This window comes from Vanacampus margaritifer, chromosome 3, assembly GCF_051991255.1.
Source record: "Vanacampus margaritifer isolate UIUO_Vmar chromosome 3, RoL_Vmar_1.0, whole genome shotgun sequence".
NCBI classification, from domain to species: Eukaryota; Metazoa; Chordata; class Actinopteri; order Syngnathiformes; family Syngnathidae; genus Vanacampus; species Vanacampus margaritifer.
In genome coordinates this window covers 5,146,821-5,163,520 of record NC_135434.1, presented here as the reverse complement: position 1 = coordinate 5,163,520, position 16,700 = coordinate 5,146,821, and the positions used below count along the sequence as shown (strand labels likewise).

General features: G+C 39.6%; 2 protein-coding genes across 2 annotated transcripts; one reads left to right on the top strand and one right to left on the bottom strand.

Moving 5' to 3' along the window:
• prkg1l (protein kinase cGMP-dependent 1, like) lies at positions 1–13,827 on the bottom strand. The gene is made up of 21 exons (XM_077562304.1): positions 13,332–13,827; positions 12,582–12,742; positions 12,244–12,436; positions 12,061–12,172; positions 10,830–10,996; positions 9,580–9,693; positions 7,112–7,217; positions 6,284–6,347; positions 6,020–6,097; positions 5,797–5,888; positions 5,650–5,715; positions 5,502–5,579; positions 5,324–5,423; positions 5,123–5,262; positions 3,958–4,047; positions 3,737–3,878; positions 2,538–2,701; positions 819–941; positions 677–739; positions 402–468; positions 1–320 (listed from the first exon to the last, which is right to left on the bottom strand). Exons 2-21 carry the CDS (start codon positions 12,597–12,599, stop codon positions 234–236), a joined length of 2,064 nt encoding a protein of 687 aa, XP_077418430.1. The 5' UTR covers positions 12,600–12,742; positions 13,332–13,827; the 3' UTR covers positions 1–233.
• On the top strand, positions 13,408–16,581 carry ubl4a (ubiquitin like 4A). Its single transcript, XM_077562305.1, has 4 exons — positions 13,408–13,622; positions 14,592–14,697; positions 15,175–15,389; positions 16,053–16,581. The coding sequence occupies exons 1-4, from the start codon at positions 13,575–13,577 to the stop codon at positions 16,161–16,163; spliced, it is 480 nt and encodes a 159-aa protein (XP_077418431.1). The 5' UTR covers positions 13,408–13,574; the 3' UTR covers positions 16,164–16,581.
• Positions 16,582–16,700: the final 119 nt, after the last annotated feature.

Here is a 16,700-nt window from a genome sequence, read left to right as displayed (position 1 = left end):
TGAGCTGAAGCTGTTTATTACATCCAACTGCGGTGACGTCACTGAGGTACAAACGCGTGTGTGTGTGCGCGCGCGCGTGCGTGCTATTATTAACAAAAGAATGAAACATGCTCTTTGGAGACAAGCATGTTTTCTTTATCAAACAAAATCTGCTTATAATATAAAATATAACGCAGTGAGTGAATTAATCTTGACCATTACACCTAAAAAAAATAAAAATTTAAAATTATCCATCAGAAGTCTTCCCATGTTGTGCATGGCTCTCTTGCATCTCCACCATAATGAGCACATGTACCGCTGCTGTTCCAAATGTCTTTAACCTTAAAGACAAGCAACACACAAATAAATGAGGTCAAAGTATTGCAAAGAAAGGTTCCTCCAAAAAATAGCAGAATGCTTACTTTGGGGCTGAGTGGTGGATTTAACGTTCCTCTACTTAATCCATCCCAGTTGAATCCTTCAAACCATCTAATGAAAAGGAGGACACTGTTTTTCATTTTGTTTCATTTTAGTATTTGGAGTATGCAATTCAAGAGATACTTAACTTAGATGAGTAGAAATAAAAGTGTTTTGAGATCAAAGCATGGTCGGGGAACAAATTAAACTCCGATCTCAACGCACGACCGCATTTTGCGTCTCGGGCTTGCGTACGGCACAATATAACCTGCAGTCTTACTTGTGCTTCTGAATGTCCTTGGCCCCGTTTCTACGACTGCCGAGCCTCTCCGAGGGATTGGGCCTTGGCAACGGAGAGAGAGGACATAAAAATAAGTACGCCAGCATGATTGTGTCAGTCAGTCAAGATGTGGTTTCAACACCTGCACAGCCTCTTTATGAGACTGGAAGCACTCTTGCTGATTGCTTTAGGAAAGTCGATGTTATCAATGCCGCGCACGGTCTCGCTGAGGAGCCCCATCGGGTCAACGCCGCTGAACGGAAGCCTGGAGACAAAAGCAGTCTATCCGATGTACAGTTCAAATTCTTTGACCGACATTTATTTCTGGCTGTGAGTTGTGTAAAATAGTTCTTATGGGCCCCTAAAATAGAGGGGGAAAACAATAACAACAACATTTCTGTCCATCTCTCTTGACAACCAACTTACAAATCACATACAACCTTTTTTTTTTTGGTAATATATTTGTGGGGGTATGAAATAGTTTCTATGCCTTGTTGTAATTATTAAAATATTTTTGTTTTATCACAGCAGCTGTCTATTTCAAAAGGGAACTGAGCGGTAGGCTAATTGCTGTCACCTTAGCTAAGTCCTGTCTTGTATTTTACACAATTTCTTCAATCTTTTCAAATGTAATGGAATGTGTCACTCAAACCAATGCAATCTTGTGTGTCATATTATCATAAAAAGACATACTGATAATACTAAAGTTTTTAATTTTAGATACTACGTTTGCGCGCACCAGTTAGCATAGCATCTAAGTTAGCTAGCATGTGCTTTTGAACAAAAACTTGATTAGTTACTGCTACTGTAATTACAGTAATAATAAAATGAAATTAGTAACATTTTGTGTTATTCTAAAAGATTTATTCGACAATGTTTTTTAAATACTTTTTATAACATTTTTTAGTTAGGCATGAATATGTGTATGGTTGTTTCAAACAGCAAATTATGATAGGATAAAACATGCACTATTGATGGTTGGGCAAAGCTTTTTGACAGGTTTAGTCAATTTTTAGCCGACTATAAATCTAGCATTTCAGTCTTTAATTTAGTCCAAGAAAACATAATTTTATTCATCTAGTTTTAGTCAACAAAAACTGTAAACATTTTAGTCTCGTTTTAGTTAGGACAATCATTTTACCCCTGTATTTTATTTTATTTTTTGTCAGCGGATAATGTTGAACATTTCGGAGCTAAAAACTATTTCACATAAAATTTTCTCTCATCTTTTTGATGAAAAACAATTTGACACACAATTACAGTATATCAACATGTGGCTAATATGGCTCTATGCTATATGCTAGTAAGTTAGCCAGCATTAGTTAGCAGTCGGATTAACATTATTGTTGGAACGTTATAGCCATTGGATTAATGTTAAATTATAACTCTAATTTACTTTTCTTTTTTCTTTTTCTTTTTTTAAATCTTTCACCGTGAATCCACCTCATATCTGTCCCATGTTTGTGCATGTTGCACTCGCTAGCTGCAAATTTGAAAGAGGGTGTGTCACTGTGTGTCACATGACAGATTAATAGAGACAAAAAATTCAAAATATCATATAAATTTTGCCTCGTTTTTGTTTATGAACTAAAATGTCCATAGATTTTTTGTCCAGTTTTTGTTACGTGAAGTACATTTTCGTCTCGTCCTCATTAGTCGACGAAAATTTAATTTCTGATTTAGTCCCAGTTATTGTTTATTAATGAGGGTTTTAGTCTGGTCTAGTCTAATTTTAGTCCGGTGAAAAATGTGTGAGCTAATTTCTATTCCCATAGTTTTATATGGGAACATGTTTTCAAAACCCATCATAAAAGGACATTTAAAAAGCTTTGTGGAATAGTGTTTTGTGTGCGAAACTCACCCACCAGTCAGGAGCTCAAACACAAAAATACCCAAAGACCAGAAGTCTGCAGCTATACTGTGGCCTTTGTTGAAGATGACTTCGGGGGCCATGTAGCCCGGAGTGCCACAGAAGGTGTACGTCTTCTTACCCACTTCAGTCGTCTTCAAACATCTGGAGCCGACCTTAGGGTGCCAAATGAGGACAGTCACTTTCAGAAGAACTACTTTATAGCGCTTCGTTGTCAACCATTAGTGTGTGTATGCCACGCAGAGAAAAGCCGAGGAGAGAATAAAATAAATAAATTTAAAGACAGCTGGCACACAAAAATATTAGGTGTTTTTTTTGTAAATGCAAATAACGGAGGATAGTTTACACACGCACGCACAAAAAAATTGCAAAATAGTGAACCACGAATAGGTGTAGGATTGCTATACTACTGTTAGGTCAGTGATAATAATATGGAGGACCAAAATTAAAAATAAATAAATGATTAAATAAATAAATATAATTAAAAAATTATAAACAAAAATAAATATAAATGGCAATGAAACCAACAAAAAAAAAAAAAAAAAATTATATATATATACAAGTAAAAATAAATACAACAAAAAAAATTGATTAAAAAAATGAAAATAAACACAAAAATAAAATTAAATATCAATCATTAAATAAAAACGCTCTGCTCTCACATTTATTTATTTCATTGCTGCAAACGCTCTATCAGGTCAAAATCTTATTCAAATGAGGGGACGGTCCAAAGAGTGTCTTGGGTTGGGCAGCACGGTGTTGCAAAGTGAGCGGCTTGCATAGAGAACTCCAGCAATGGACGACTATCTTGTCCACAACTTGCGACTTGAGTTGCTAGACAACAAGTTATATTTATTTTATTTGTATTTTTTGAATCTCGCATTTTATTTATTTTTTTATTTTTACTTTAAAAAAAAAAAAATACATTTAGGGATATATATTTTGTTGTTGTATTTATTTTCATTTATATGTATTTTTTGTATTTAATTTTTGAATAATGTTTTTATATCTATTTTAATTTTCACTTGTATTCAATTATTTATTTAGTCATCTATATATTTTTAATTTTGACAGTTTTGGTCCTCCATTTGCTTTCCGAGTTTCAAATTCAGGTTACATCACACCAGTAGAAGCAGAACTTCTATTATTTATTAAAAAAAAATAAACGCAACATTATCTTGTCCTTTTACCAGTTTGGCATATCCTCGCTCATCCAAAACAACATTTTCAGGCTTGACATCTCTATAGACGACATTTCGAGCATGAAGAAAGGTCAAGGCCTGCGTCACGCAAGCCGTGTAGAACTTGGTGCTGCTCTCGTCCAGACAGCCTCTGTGGAATACAATCGTACTTTGGCGCTTTTGTTCACAAGTTTGAAGGTCTTTATAACCTTGGATTGAAAAGGACATACTTGTCTTTCAGCAAGCTGTAAAGATCACCATGGAGACAAGCCTCGGTCAACATATAGAGACACTCGACATCTCGGAAGGTTTTGTGCAACCTTGGATTAACAAGAGAACATTCTTTTTTAGATTGTTGCTTTTATATAGTACACTTTCCCAACCCAGACAACACAACATATCTTCTGGAGATGTTTGGTTTTGCAGGGCCGTCCGTGAAAGGCAGTCTGCTAGTAGGTGTGGCTTTATTTTGGTCTAAATCAGGGATCGGGAACCCTGGTCCTCGAGAGCCGCTGTCCTGCCTGTTTTCCGTGTCTCTCAAGTGATCAGCTAATCAGCCAGCTCTGTAGAAGCCGGATAACGATCTTGTTCGTCAATCAGGTGTGTTGATGGAGGGAGACATGAAAAACAGGCAGGACAGCGGCTCTCGAGGACCAGGGTTCCCGATCCCACCAGGGGGACAATCAGGCCCATAAGACACAGTTTTAACTACAGTTAAATGTTGTTGATAATTTTTAACACTCCCAAAAGACGTATTTATACGTTTTTATGTGTGTGTGTTTTTTTCAAAGCTAGCGCATACAGAATGCTTTGATGCAGCCTCTGAACTGAAGAGGTCGCTTGAAGCAATGGTAGTTATCACAAAAAAACGGCCAACAGGTGGCAGCAGAGTAAAATAGACCAGCCAGGGCCATGTTGCAAAAAAGCTCTTTTTGCCAGTGTTTTCAACTGGTTTGTAAATAATGATGGAACTTAGCTATATTCGAATGCTAATTCCTGATGAAAGAAGAGACTAATCTTTCTTTCGGTAGATTCCATGTTTTTATAGCAATAGAACACAATATTCTATGGGACTTTCAAAATCAGTCAAAATGCAGTAAAACAGCCGGGAGCGAAGGAGGTTGCTTCAGTGAAAATGGCTGGGAGTGAATGAGTTAAAAAAAAAAAATCATATTACTCTGCATCTACATTAAGATAACAAGGGAATATTTGGACCTGTCATTATTTCCAGCTTAGGTCATGGACAAACTGGCCAGGCCCACTTGCAATCAAATTTGAATGAAAGTGGCTCCTGAATGCAAATGAGTTTGACACACCTAACCTATAGGGCATATAGCTGATGTTAGAGATGCACCTTTCTCTTGTCATCAAAGCAATCCTCAAAAGGTAGCAAACCTGACTAAGAATGGACACGCGACATCCATCAGGATGTTCCGTTCTCTCAGAACGTGCTCTCGCAGGTCGTTGTGGATAATCGCCTTCTTGTCGAGGACCCTCATGGCGAAAACATCCTTGGCGTCGCTCTTGAATTGCACCTGGAAGAGGCACGGACATTACACAGAAAGAAACGACACAGGCACGGAGACTGAATCTCACCAGGTCTGTGTGACCAAACTCCCCGCTTCCTAGAGTGCCGATTATCTGGAAATCACTTAAGGTGGAGGGCGCGAGGGAGGCAGCATCCTTGACTTCGGACCTGCTCAAGAGGGAAACAGAAGGCTTATGATGATGACAGTTTGGTCTTTGGGGCAAATTCTCACCAATTTCTCCTTACTCGTCTTTGCATCCGGCGTTGTGTTGCACGTCGGGGCTGCTGTCAAACACCATCCCTCCAATGATATCTCTGAAGGTCCTGGAAAAGAGAAAAATAGCGATCATTTGATGACATTTTCTCCAAACTGCATTCGTCCTTGTTCTCTTACTCTCTGTCAATGAGCAAACACGTGACGTCACTGATCGCGATGACATTCACAGCCCGCACATCCTCTCTGAATAATAAGAAGATATTTGATTCAATTAAATTCTATGGAACGCTTGTGATAACAACGAAACAGATTTTTCCGCCTTACCCCCACAAAGCTTTTTCTCCAAACCACTGCCTCTCTGATAGCTTGGAGAGAACTTGCTCTTCATCTCCCTGTTTCTTTTCTGTGATTTTCACCTGCGCAATCAAAAATGGAGGCGCCAGAAGAGCAAAAAGCAATGAAGAAAGGTGACAAATTCAATTGTCGCTATTCCGGAGACATTTCTAAAGCTGTGCTGACATTTGGCCCTCGTTGCGCCCGACTTTACCTGGCCTTTGTTAATGATATAAAAGGTGTCCCCTGAGGCGCCTTGTCGAATGATGTAGTCGCCTTGAGTGTAGCGAGCCTGTGGAGAGAAAGAAAGACGAGGGAAACAATCAAAGCCAACATAAAAGGTCATCCGCCGGAGACAGCTCCCAAAGTGGAATGGAGGAATGGGGAAAAACAAAAGAAATGATGATGGACAGGTGAGGTCCTGTGCATTGAAAGCGACACAGCTGTGTACTGCTCATGCTTAGTATAAAGTCGGTACCTCCTCCATCAGATCACACATCTTCATCATGGCATCCTTGGGCAAGGACAGCAGAGACGGAACACTGCAGACACAAGATTCACTTATAGCGGCACTGAAACAACGCATTCATGGATTCATCCTGCCTTTTCAATCAGCATCGTTGAAAAAGAAAAAAGATCTCAATCAATCTAGATCGCAATCGTTATTAACCCTATAAAGCTTGAACCATGAAATATATGACAGAAAATTCTAATTCTTTGTAAGTAGTGTTGGTGCGATGGCGTATTAGGGCCACATATAAATATATATTTTTTTATAGGGCGGGGGCAATATTCCGAGAAAAAAAATCGTAAAAAACTCATGAAAGTTACGAGTTTATAGAGTGGCAAATTTGCGAGAAAAAAACTTACGAGAAATACACGTAGTGTACTACTAAAAAACTTTTCGGTCCAAGATTTTGCTTGGAATTAAATATCTGTTACTACCGGCTTTGAAGACAAAAGTAGAAAAATGTGATTAATTGCAATTAATTGTGGAAATTGTGTGATTAATTGTTACATGATTAATTGCGATTAATTGCAATTAATTGTGGAAATTGTGCGATTAATTAGTTACCAAAAAAATATATTCTTTGATAGCACTATAAATAATTGAAAGTTGAGATGTGTTTTCAAACTAAAAAGTAGTCAAGTAAAGTGCAAAATTGGACACCTCAATAACTATTTGTTATTTCTAACTACTCACAAACATTTACAGTACTCCGCCCCTGATTATGACACACCTACCAAGCTGGGATAAAAAATATATATATAAAGAATGCAAGTGACATCTATTGTTAATATTCACCTGCTGAGCAGCTCCGACGTACGCGTGAGGCTGTCACGGCCGCTCTGCATGAGCACAGTCTGGTAACTCTTGCGCTCGATAACCCACAGCTTGCTGTCCAACTGTGCTGAGGAGCAAAAGACGACATCAGTCGACTTCCATCTGAGAGATTTGTGCGAAAGGCCTCCAAAAATATGAACACTTATTATTCATAAGCAGGCATTATTAATAGAGAAGGACATCTACCATAAATCTTATTTCCTAAACTATAATTAAAATCTCTTTATAATGGAACTGGATGTCGGAATTAATAATGATACTCAGATGAGTTCACTAAAGGTGCCTGTGAGCGGGGACAGCAGATATCCACTGTTTGAACTGTCTAATTACATCCAGCGTCTGATAGACAGCGGTAGTCGATATCTTAACTGCGCCATTAGATGGAGAATTATTAAGAAAGCTGCGTAGTGTAGTTTGATTTCCTAAAAGATGGAAGCTTGACTGCTGACAGCTATGCCTCTCTTTCGGCTTTATAGTGATGATTCTGTGAAGCGCTCGACTAGCTTGACTATAACAAGTTTTTTGAAGGGGATATACTATTCATGGTTTGTATTACATAGAAATACTGTTGCTGGAGTATCTGCCTATCCATTAAGTACAGAGGTGGGAACTCCAGGTACAGAAAGTAAAAACCCTGCCACAGTTTGGCTTTAGCTCCTGGTGCTAGCTAGCTAGCTAGCTAGCTCCCTAGCAGGTAAACAAGCACCATGTGTGCTAGCTAGCTCCCTAGCAGGTAAACGAGCACCATGTGTGCTAGCTAGCTAGCTAGCTCCCTAGCAGGTAAACGAGCACCATGGGAGCTAGCTAAAGAGCTAGCTAACTAGCACGTGAGGCTGAAGGCCAAACTGTGGCAGGATTTTTACTTTCTGGACCTGGATTTGGCACCTCTGATTAAGTATGAAATTTAACAACCTACTCAATCTTTTGTTATCTGCCCATTTCTGAGCACCCCAAACTGAGTTTCTCCATCTAGGACTTGGAAGTTTGGCTGGGTGAAGATCCAGAGCCACTTTTAAGCAACCTTGCTCACAACTCTCCTTGAAAAATTTCTGAGTTAAGTTTTTTTTTACAGTGCAGTGTAACCGCCCCCACACCGAGTTGCTCCGCCCATGACATTATCAACTATAGACTAGGCGAAGATCCAGATCCCACATGGGTCCACCCTGGCTGTGCTTTTACAAATAGAGGACAATTTAGTCATAAGACTCAGTAGTCATGGTAACGATAGGAGAGTATTAAATATGATTCGCATTATATCGTTATAAATAGCAGTACAATATAATTCTTGAATCTTGGGGTATTTCTACAGAGGCACATCACTCGGACACTTGGGAAAATGCATAATGACTCTTTTAAGATCCATCAAGGTTGGAAGGATTCAAAATTCATTGACTCTAGAAAAGGATTTTAGCCTCGAGGAATTGTCAGCAAGCACGGGAGTTTTTCAAAAAAAATTGCCTCATTTACGGTTGTAAATTGCACTTCTTTGTTTTGAAATGTTTGCCCACCTTGTTGAAGTAAATTTACTTTCAAAGAAATTTCCAAGGTCACTTGAAGAGTAGAAAGTACTGGTGCGAATAAATGATCACAAACACATTAAACAGAAGATGACGCACAAGTGGAGGCTGTTGATTGGTCACAAAATTAGGTACGATCACAGGCTAATGACTGCACCACTCTACACGACTGCAATCTGCAACCACGGTAATCAGCATTTATTTCATGAATACCTCGCCGACAGCATAAATCAGAGCTTTAAAGGCGAGATTCGTCATCGAGCCCTTGTGTTGGATCGCATTTGTATTAGATTGTACCACTATGCTAATGCAATCTTCCCTAAGGTGACATCTTGTTCCATCTGTCAAGATCACAGATGGCAAACAGATAATTTTGACGCTGATAAAAAAGAAAAGCTATTAGAGAAGGACATGCTGCAAAGGACGTCGGTGCGCTGTTGTCATGGCGTCTGCTTGCCAGATAAAGAGGGCAAACAAAGTTATTTTTCAATTTCAGACGATCCGCAAGCCTATTTACTTGTGAAAGCGGGTCACATGCACCCAGAGTTGTTTGGCAGAGCTCTCCTGCAATTTTCTGTCATGATAGCCCATCATTTATCAAAGCAAAAAATCCTGTCACGATTGTGAAATTCAATAAACCACCTTTGAGATTTTCATATTTTTGCTGATCGTGACATTGCTGGGAACAGATGGACTGTTTTAAATTCCACACGTAGAGTATGTAAGGAAAACATTCAGCAGGCGTGGTGTTGTCTGTGACCTCTAGCCGCAATAACCCTGCTTGTGATAATCCCCTTTGCCAGAAACAAATCACATCCATACCTAATCTAAACGTTGAAATGCCTCAACAGTTATATCAGCCTGAATATATATACATTAAAATCAAAACAAGACACACAAGCATGTTGGTACCTGTGACGGAGTATATTTGTGTGCAGTCGTAAAGTAGCGCCACCTCTCCGAACACTTCCCCTGCTTCGATTGTGAGCATTTTCTGTCCATCTTTCGTCATGTCCAGCCTCCCCTCTGTGATGACACACACGGTAAAGAAAGCGATCGTGGGCAGCGGGAATTCAATGAAAAATCATACGAGCAAAAGTGATCGCTACGAGGCGTGTCAAAATTAGTGCGTTCATTTTGAGTTAATTTAAAGTTCCTTTAACGCCACACTTTTTTTTTAAATTAATGACTACCCTTTACTTGGAAAAGCCTGTACTGGGGGAATTCCAGTTGCAACGCAGCAGACACGTCCATGTCAAAATTTAGCAGTAAGAAATTGAATAATAATGTAGATATTTGTGTGGAGACTGGGGTCAAGTTGTATTTTACAATTTGAAAAATGTGCAGAATTTCACAAGTTACTTCATGTCTCTGAATATGAAAAGAAAAATGCACTGAGCTGTCACCGTCTTACAAATGCAATTATGCCATCTAGTGGCAGAAAAATGACCTTAACACAAATCAATATCACATTCATTTTTTTCCAGTACAGAACAGTACACCTTTTTGATTTTAGCTAAATTGTATTAATTATTATGTATTACTGACTAAAAGATACAGCCATATTTCTATTAGTTTAACATTTTTGTTGACTTTTATGTTAAGAGTATGAAGACATAGAAAATTTTATTGTACATTTAGAACAGATATCTGATATAACAGATATAACTAATGAAGTCATGCGATGAATTACAATTAAAAATGTTAATCGCCTGTCACCCTTAATTATTATTATTATTTTTTTATGAATTTATGGCAGTGAATGAGTTAAATATGATTTTAAAAAATTATAATCTGACACTCCTTATGCTCAAATAAATGGAAATAAAACATGAATTTATATGAAGGACAGTTTTTTTTTTTAATCTGCTTCGCTTCAAGTTGTTAGCTTACTAAACACGTGGACAACCTTTTAAGCGTTCATTACAACAACTTCATCAAATTATTGTGGTTTGCAATGCTTTAAAAAATGCATTGCATCAAAATATGAACCAAACAGTCATCATCTCTGTGCAATGAGCATGATGAGAGAGAGAAAAAAAAAGGAACATCCGTCACATCCTAAATCAGCCGTCCGCTACGGTTACTAATCATTTCCACACTCAAGCACCTCGCGGATCCTCCGCCGTGATTAACGTTGCGGCGCGTTGAGCGTGATTTACCCTGTACAACATAAGCCTGCGAGCCGCTGCTTCCCTCCTGGATCACGCAGCAGCCGTGATGGACGGCCGTGAGTTGCATGCAGGCCGTGACGGCTCTCGTTTCATCTTCATCGAGGTTCCTCAACAAGTTACTCTTCAGGAAAGCACCTTGAATCAACTTCTGACATCTGGAAAGACCGAAGGGAGGATGATCAGGGTCATTTATGCATGATCGTAAGGATGATTATGGTCAGGAATAAGGGGTGCGATGTACACCAGGGGTGTCAAATTCAGATTAGCTCAGGGGCCACATAAAGGAAAATATCTTACCAAGTGGGCCGGATCAGTAAAATCATAGTAGGCCTATACGCAGATTTTTGCTATTTGCGGGCCAGCCTTAAATTGCGGGGTGCAACTGTAAATATATTGTCCCAAAAAATAACACGAATGTAAATGGAACGCATGTTTATGTTGGTCTATGTTTTATTTTTTTAAACAAACTGTAACTTAAAGTCGTGTGTCAAATAATGACATCCATAGCAATTCTGTGTACAAGTTGCATTGTTCATCTGAGGATTGCTTGTGAAATTACAAATTAATATGCTTTGATTGTGGCCGGCTGATTAATTGGTCACACATTACTCTTTTTTTTTTTTTTACTTTACGAAATCATCTCACGGGCCGGATTAAACCCCTTTGCGGGCCTAATCCGGCACGCGGGCTTTATGTGTGACACCCCTGATGTACACCATACTGATTCTCAAAGTGTGAACAACCGCTAATATTTTTGCGCTACTACAATTCAGTACAATACAGTTCAGATGTCTTTAACTTTATCACTGTAAAAATAAAATTAAAAAAAAAGAAGTAAAAACCTTGTAAAGTTTTTTCACTCAGAAATTAGATAAGTAAATTTTACAAGGAGAGTTTTAAGGACATTATAACAGTTTATTTAAAAAAAAATACTTAAGGGTTGAGGATCAAACCCACAACCTTCAGTTTGGCAGAGAGCCATTCTACCACCTGAGCCATGCCGCTCCTGCTGTGTGATAGTATATTGTACCGCCAAGAGAACTATTTTTGGTCTCATTTTGAAAACACCAGCAGTATATTGGCAAACAGCAAGAGTGGCATGGCTCAGGTGGTAGAGTGACTGTCTGCCAAGATGAAGGTCATAAGTTCGCTCCTCAACATACAGACATGTTTTTCTGAGAATTGTGTAGTGCTGAGAAGAAAAACTGTGCTCACTTACTCTTGGTTTTTGTCACACAAGCTGAAGAGATTGTCCGAATCCAGAGTGAAGGACTCTGAAATGACAGTCTTCCTGTTCGCAACTCGCAGGTCATCACCATGAATAGAGCAGGCTGCAATTGAGGGAGAAAAAAATCATTCTGGGTAATTCCAAATCATCCAAAGCAGAATAATCTACACTGACCCGGGCTGGCTGCGGAGGGTCCCGGCAGGACCACGGAGGCTCTGTAGCGATCCAGCTCCTCCTGAAGTCTCCGAATGAGATCGTCCTTGGTGTCCAGTTCCAGCTCCAGCTCATCTATCAGGGTGTCCCTCTGACGGAGCTCCTCAATCTTTAGCTGCAGGGCGAACTGAAGGTCTCGAAGCGTCCCCATGACCTACTTTTAATGTGCAGTCACACGTCACGTCAAGTGTTGCATGTAGCCACAAGTTGCCATAGATAGATAGATAGATAGATAGATAGATAGATAGATAGATAGATAGATAGATAGATAGATAGATAGATAGATAGATAGCACTCACCCTGTGCAGACAGTCCATTCGACAGGTGCACGCAGACGTCCTCTGCAAGTGAAGAGAAAGAGGATGCTCCCTCCTCTCCGGTTCGGAGCGGGTGGGTTGGAGGGGCTCGGGGGTTGAGACGGCAGCAGCCAGTCACGTGACCAAAGACCCCGTACGGGAGGCTGAGATGATATGAGAGTGGAGCCGGTCAGATCGGCTTTTTTGGCGGTGAATTGGAAGATTATACCCAAGAGGAGCGACACCACGAGAAAATGACTTCAAACTAGTGATGACTGAAGTGATCATATCCCAAAGGTCCACTTCATCTAATTGGTTAATTGTTATTGTGAAATAAAAAAGACTGAAATAGAAGCCTGCTTATTGTTTTGTTTGCAGTGTTTTATGATTATGGGAGTGTGGTAAATGTTCATTTATGTCTCTAAATTAGGTATGGGCTTTGTAGCCTTGTTTTTAAGTGCACTGAAGAGAGTACTCTTTGATGTAGTTGCTTTATTGTGTATTGCTAATTGGTCATTTATTTTCAGTCAAACATTTAGGGAAAAGGTTCGTGTTCACTTGTCCTCATTAGGGCTGTGGCGGGTGATCTGGAGCCAATTCCAGCTGATTTTGGGCAAGAGGCAGGCACAAACAACCATTCACACTTACATCCATACCTATGGACAATAGATGTCAGAGCTTTTGATTGGCTCAAAGTTAAAGTATGGGGGACTGTAGGCATGCATTTAATTAATGCTTAATTTAATTATTTACCTCCCAGCTACGGTACGTGCACCTTTGGGGCTCTGGGAACCCCAGGTTGAGAACCACTGACTTGTTAGCAGCTTCAAGCAGTCGTAACACATCCTGGCCGTTTGAGGGCGCTCGAGAGCAGCAACAGAACATGGGCTGCTAACGAAGAAAAAGCACCAGTCTTCCTTAGCTAACCTAGCTAAAGAATTTGTCGCCTAATCTCCAAGGGAGTCGTTGTTTATTTGTTCATATATCGATCCAAAAATGATTCTTACTGTGAAGCCGCTACAGGGAAAAGAATGCAGCGTCCACGTAAGTGAAGGATATCTTTCTGCTGACGTGCTAAGCTAAGTGAAGCTACATGCGGCTAATGCTTCTCCCCGGCGTAGCCACTAAACATGGTCCTTGTCACATGTTGAGCTACATTTGAAAATGTGACCGATAATTTGATTACTAAAGAGTTATGGTTTTCCTGTTTGTATTTATTGTCGCACCAGTGAAGCGGTTGTGACTCTGTGGCGAGTGACAAATGCGGATAGTTTATCATGGGTTGCTAGCGACAACCAGACAAAGACACAGGCTAACGTTACTGCTTAATCATCTGATTAGGTCACTCATTATAACACTTGCTTACAGAGCGGAAACTTATCAGGTCGTTTTTAACCTAATGTCTGGATAAACGAGTTGTGTTAAGAAATAAGTTTGTGTCTGAAGGCAGGGTTTTGAAATAGTAGCTAGTTTTATCAATTGTCACTCATATTTGTGCGTCCTCTTTTCATCTTTTTGTCATGGTTTGCCTTCACTATTAGCAATGTAGTGCTTATAGGATTTAAATGAGGTTCTAATTACTATCGACAGTGGCGTTGAGAGTCCTGAGATTCTCTTTCAAACTGACAAGGACGGTACAGGATCAAGAATTAGCTCATCGCTGAAAGGTTCAGGGACAAAACCAGATGAGACATTGGATATATCAGTAGAAAGATGATGAAACTTCCAATAGATTAAATTCAGGGGTGCCGAAAGTCCTCATTTTCTACTTAAGCAGAAGTTCAAATAATTCTGTAAAAAAAATGGCTTATGTAAAATTAATTACACAAGTGTAAGTAAAGCAGACTCTAAAGTCAAATTTAGAGAGTAGAAACGTCATCAGTAAAAGAACTGCATAAGTAAAGAAATGGAAATCATCTATTTAACAAAGCATTTGCGCTTCAGTACTTCCAACCATTGTTTGACTTAAGTTCGGCCTGCAGTAGTTTGAACATGCTGTATGTCATCTTCCAGGTGACCGAAGACGAAAAGGTTTCCACGGTGAAAGAGCTCGTATCTGAGCGTCTCAACATCCCAGCCAATCAGCAGCGGTTGCTTTATAAAGGCAAAGCGCTCGCAGGTACCTTTTTGTTAACCATCATGCCTACTCCATTATATTTATCATCTGCTTGATGATGTATAAAGTGGATAGAAAAATGTTGTTTTTGTTGTATAGAAAAAATTTGACCAAGATAAAGTCACAACTTTTTTCTAGAATCCAATCCTTTTTCAAAATGTTGTAAAATTACACATAAAATCTCCCGAACACATGCGAGTGTGCGTTATGGTCCAGTTGAACCCAAGGTATTTGACTTATTGGCCAAAATTTTAAAAGGATTGTTTGGCGTGGTGGCAGCATTGCGCTTTAAATTTTGCTTTAGCTTGAAATGTGGCTTCAGTCAAGGTAGAGGGAATTATGAACTGTTTGAAACGCCAGTCAGAGGTAAGTGTTTCGGGTTAATCACTATGAATGGGCCACACCCACCTAACCCACATTTGTGCAACCACATTCTATAAATGTATATTGTTTCTTCTCTCTCACTTATTTTCCCTTTAGATGAACACAAGCTAAGTGACTACTCCATTGGGCCAGAAGCAAAACTAAATCTGGTCATCCGTCCAGTGGGGGAGCGGACCGCAGCTTCAGGGACGGCCACCTGCAGCAGCAACGGCAGCACAACACAAGGAGGGGTGTGGCAGACTGTGTCCACTATCCTTGCAAAACACTTCAGTCCGTCAGATGCTGCAAAAGTCCACGAACAGCTGATTAAGGTATCTATTTAGTTTCGATCCATTTCAACAGCAGTTCGGTTGTCTTTCTGCTAACCTGTTTTAAGTGTCTTGGATGGCAACATGTTGTGAAGTACACAACGGATTGGGCTCCATTTTGGAGGCTGCAATGTTACAAGGTAGAATAGAAAGAGGAAGACTGGAATTTTCTTCTGTTAGTAAAAGTGGAAGAAAAGATACGGGTTGTAAATGATGCTCGAAAATGCACAGCAAAAAATTTAAGCGTGATGGCGTGTATGTGGGAAAACCTCATTGGGGCACTCGTAAGTACCACTATACGTCGCTGTAAAAAAACAACAAACAATACCACGTTTTTAGTACCCTTATACAATAATAATCGGCTGTTTATTTGTCAAGTATATTGAAACGTTCAGATGTTCAATCAAACCGCATAGTTTCATTGAACAGTCTGCTAGCCTAATGCTAACATATGATGTGAAATGCCATAGATGGGCTAATTTTACAACACTTTAATGAAGTTTTATTTAAAAAGCAAATGACTAATGTTAAGAATGTTAAGGTACCACTGTATTTTCAAACAAAAGTCCCCTTCCTAATTATAATAATCATGTGATCATATGATTTATTTACTCTGCTGACTATGCAAGAAGACATGTTTTAATGATTTCATGTTCTTTTTTGAAGGATTATGAACGTTCACTACGACAGCTTAGTCTGGACGACATCGAGCGCTTGGCCGGCAGGCTGCTTCACCCGGAAGCGGACGACATGGACACGACGGCGTACATGGACTGAGGGACAGCCGTGCCGGAAGCTGCCTACTGTGAATGCTTGGACTTGCGTAAAATGTGATAAAGAGAGCGCAGTCGGCGCCCAATCAGTATGCGAGTGAGCTTTGGATGGCTTGTTATCTTTGTTGACAAGTATCAACGTATCCGCAGAGAGTTGGTCTACGTCATTAACGCTGCATTAATGCCACGAGACCTCATCACACAATATTTGAATACAAAGGAATCGTTCATGTCGTGGGACTCATGTTTTACAGCTCCCAGGGAACACAACTTGTCTTTGACGATATTTATTTTTAATTGTTTGGGTCATGTGTGTTGTTCAGAGACAAGGCAGTACATTTTCTCTTTGTCAATAACTAATTTTCATTGTATGAATTGTAAATATTCTGTTTATATTCAGATATTAAAAGCGCGACGACTTATTTCTGTATCCTCGTGTGTTGACAAAGCTGATCAACTGATGCAGTGATTGACAAATGCACGTTCAGAGGCGTTTGCTTCTGATGCGTCAGCCAATCAGCCGCCGCCGACGGCAGTATTT

Bases quoted from the DNA above. Each gene is read 5' to 3' on its own strand.
- ubl4a (XM_077562305.1), top strand. From the start codon at position 13,575: ATGATTCTTACTGTGAAGCCGCTACAGGGAAAAGAATGCAGCGTCCAC. The intron at 14,698-15,174 runs GTACCTTTTTGT...TTTTCCCTTTAG, and splicing joins TAAAGGCAAAGCGCTCGCAG to ATGAACACAAGCTAAGTGAC. The intron at 15,390-16,052 runs GTATCTATTTAG...TCTTTTTTGAAG, and splicing joins TCCACGAACAGCTGATTAAG to GATTATGAACGTTCACTACG.
- prkg1l (XM_077562304.1), bottom strand. The intron at 6,348-7,111 runs GTGAATATTAAC...TTGTGTCTGCAG, and splicing joins ACGTCGGAGCTGCTCAGCAG to TGTTCCGTCTCTGCTGTCCT. The intron at 5,263-5,323 runs GTGAGATTCAGT...TGCCTCTTCCAG, and splicing joins AGTTTGGTCACACAGACCTG to GTGCAATTCAAGAGCGACGC.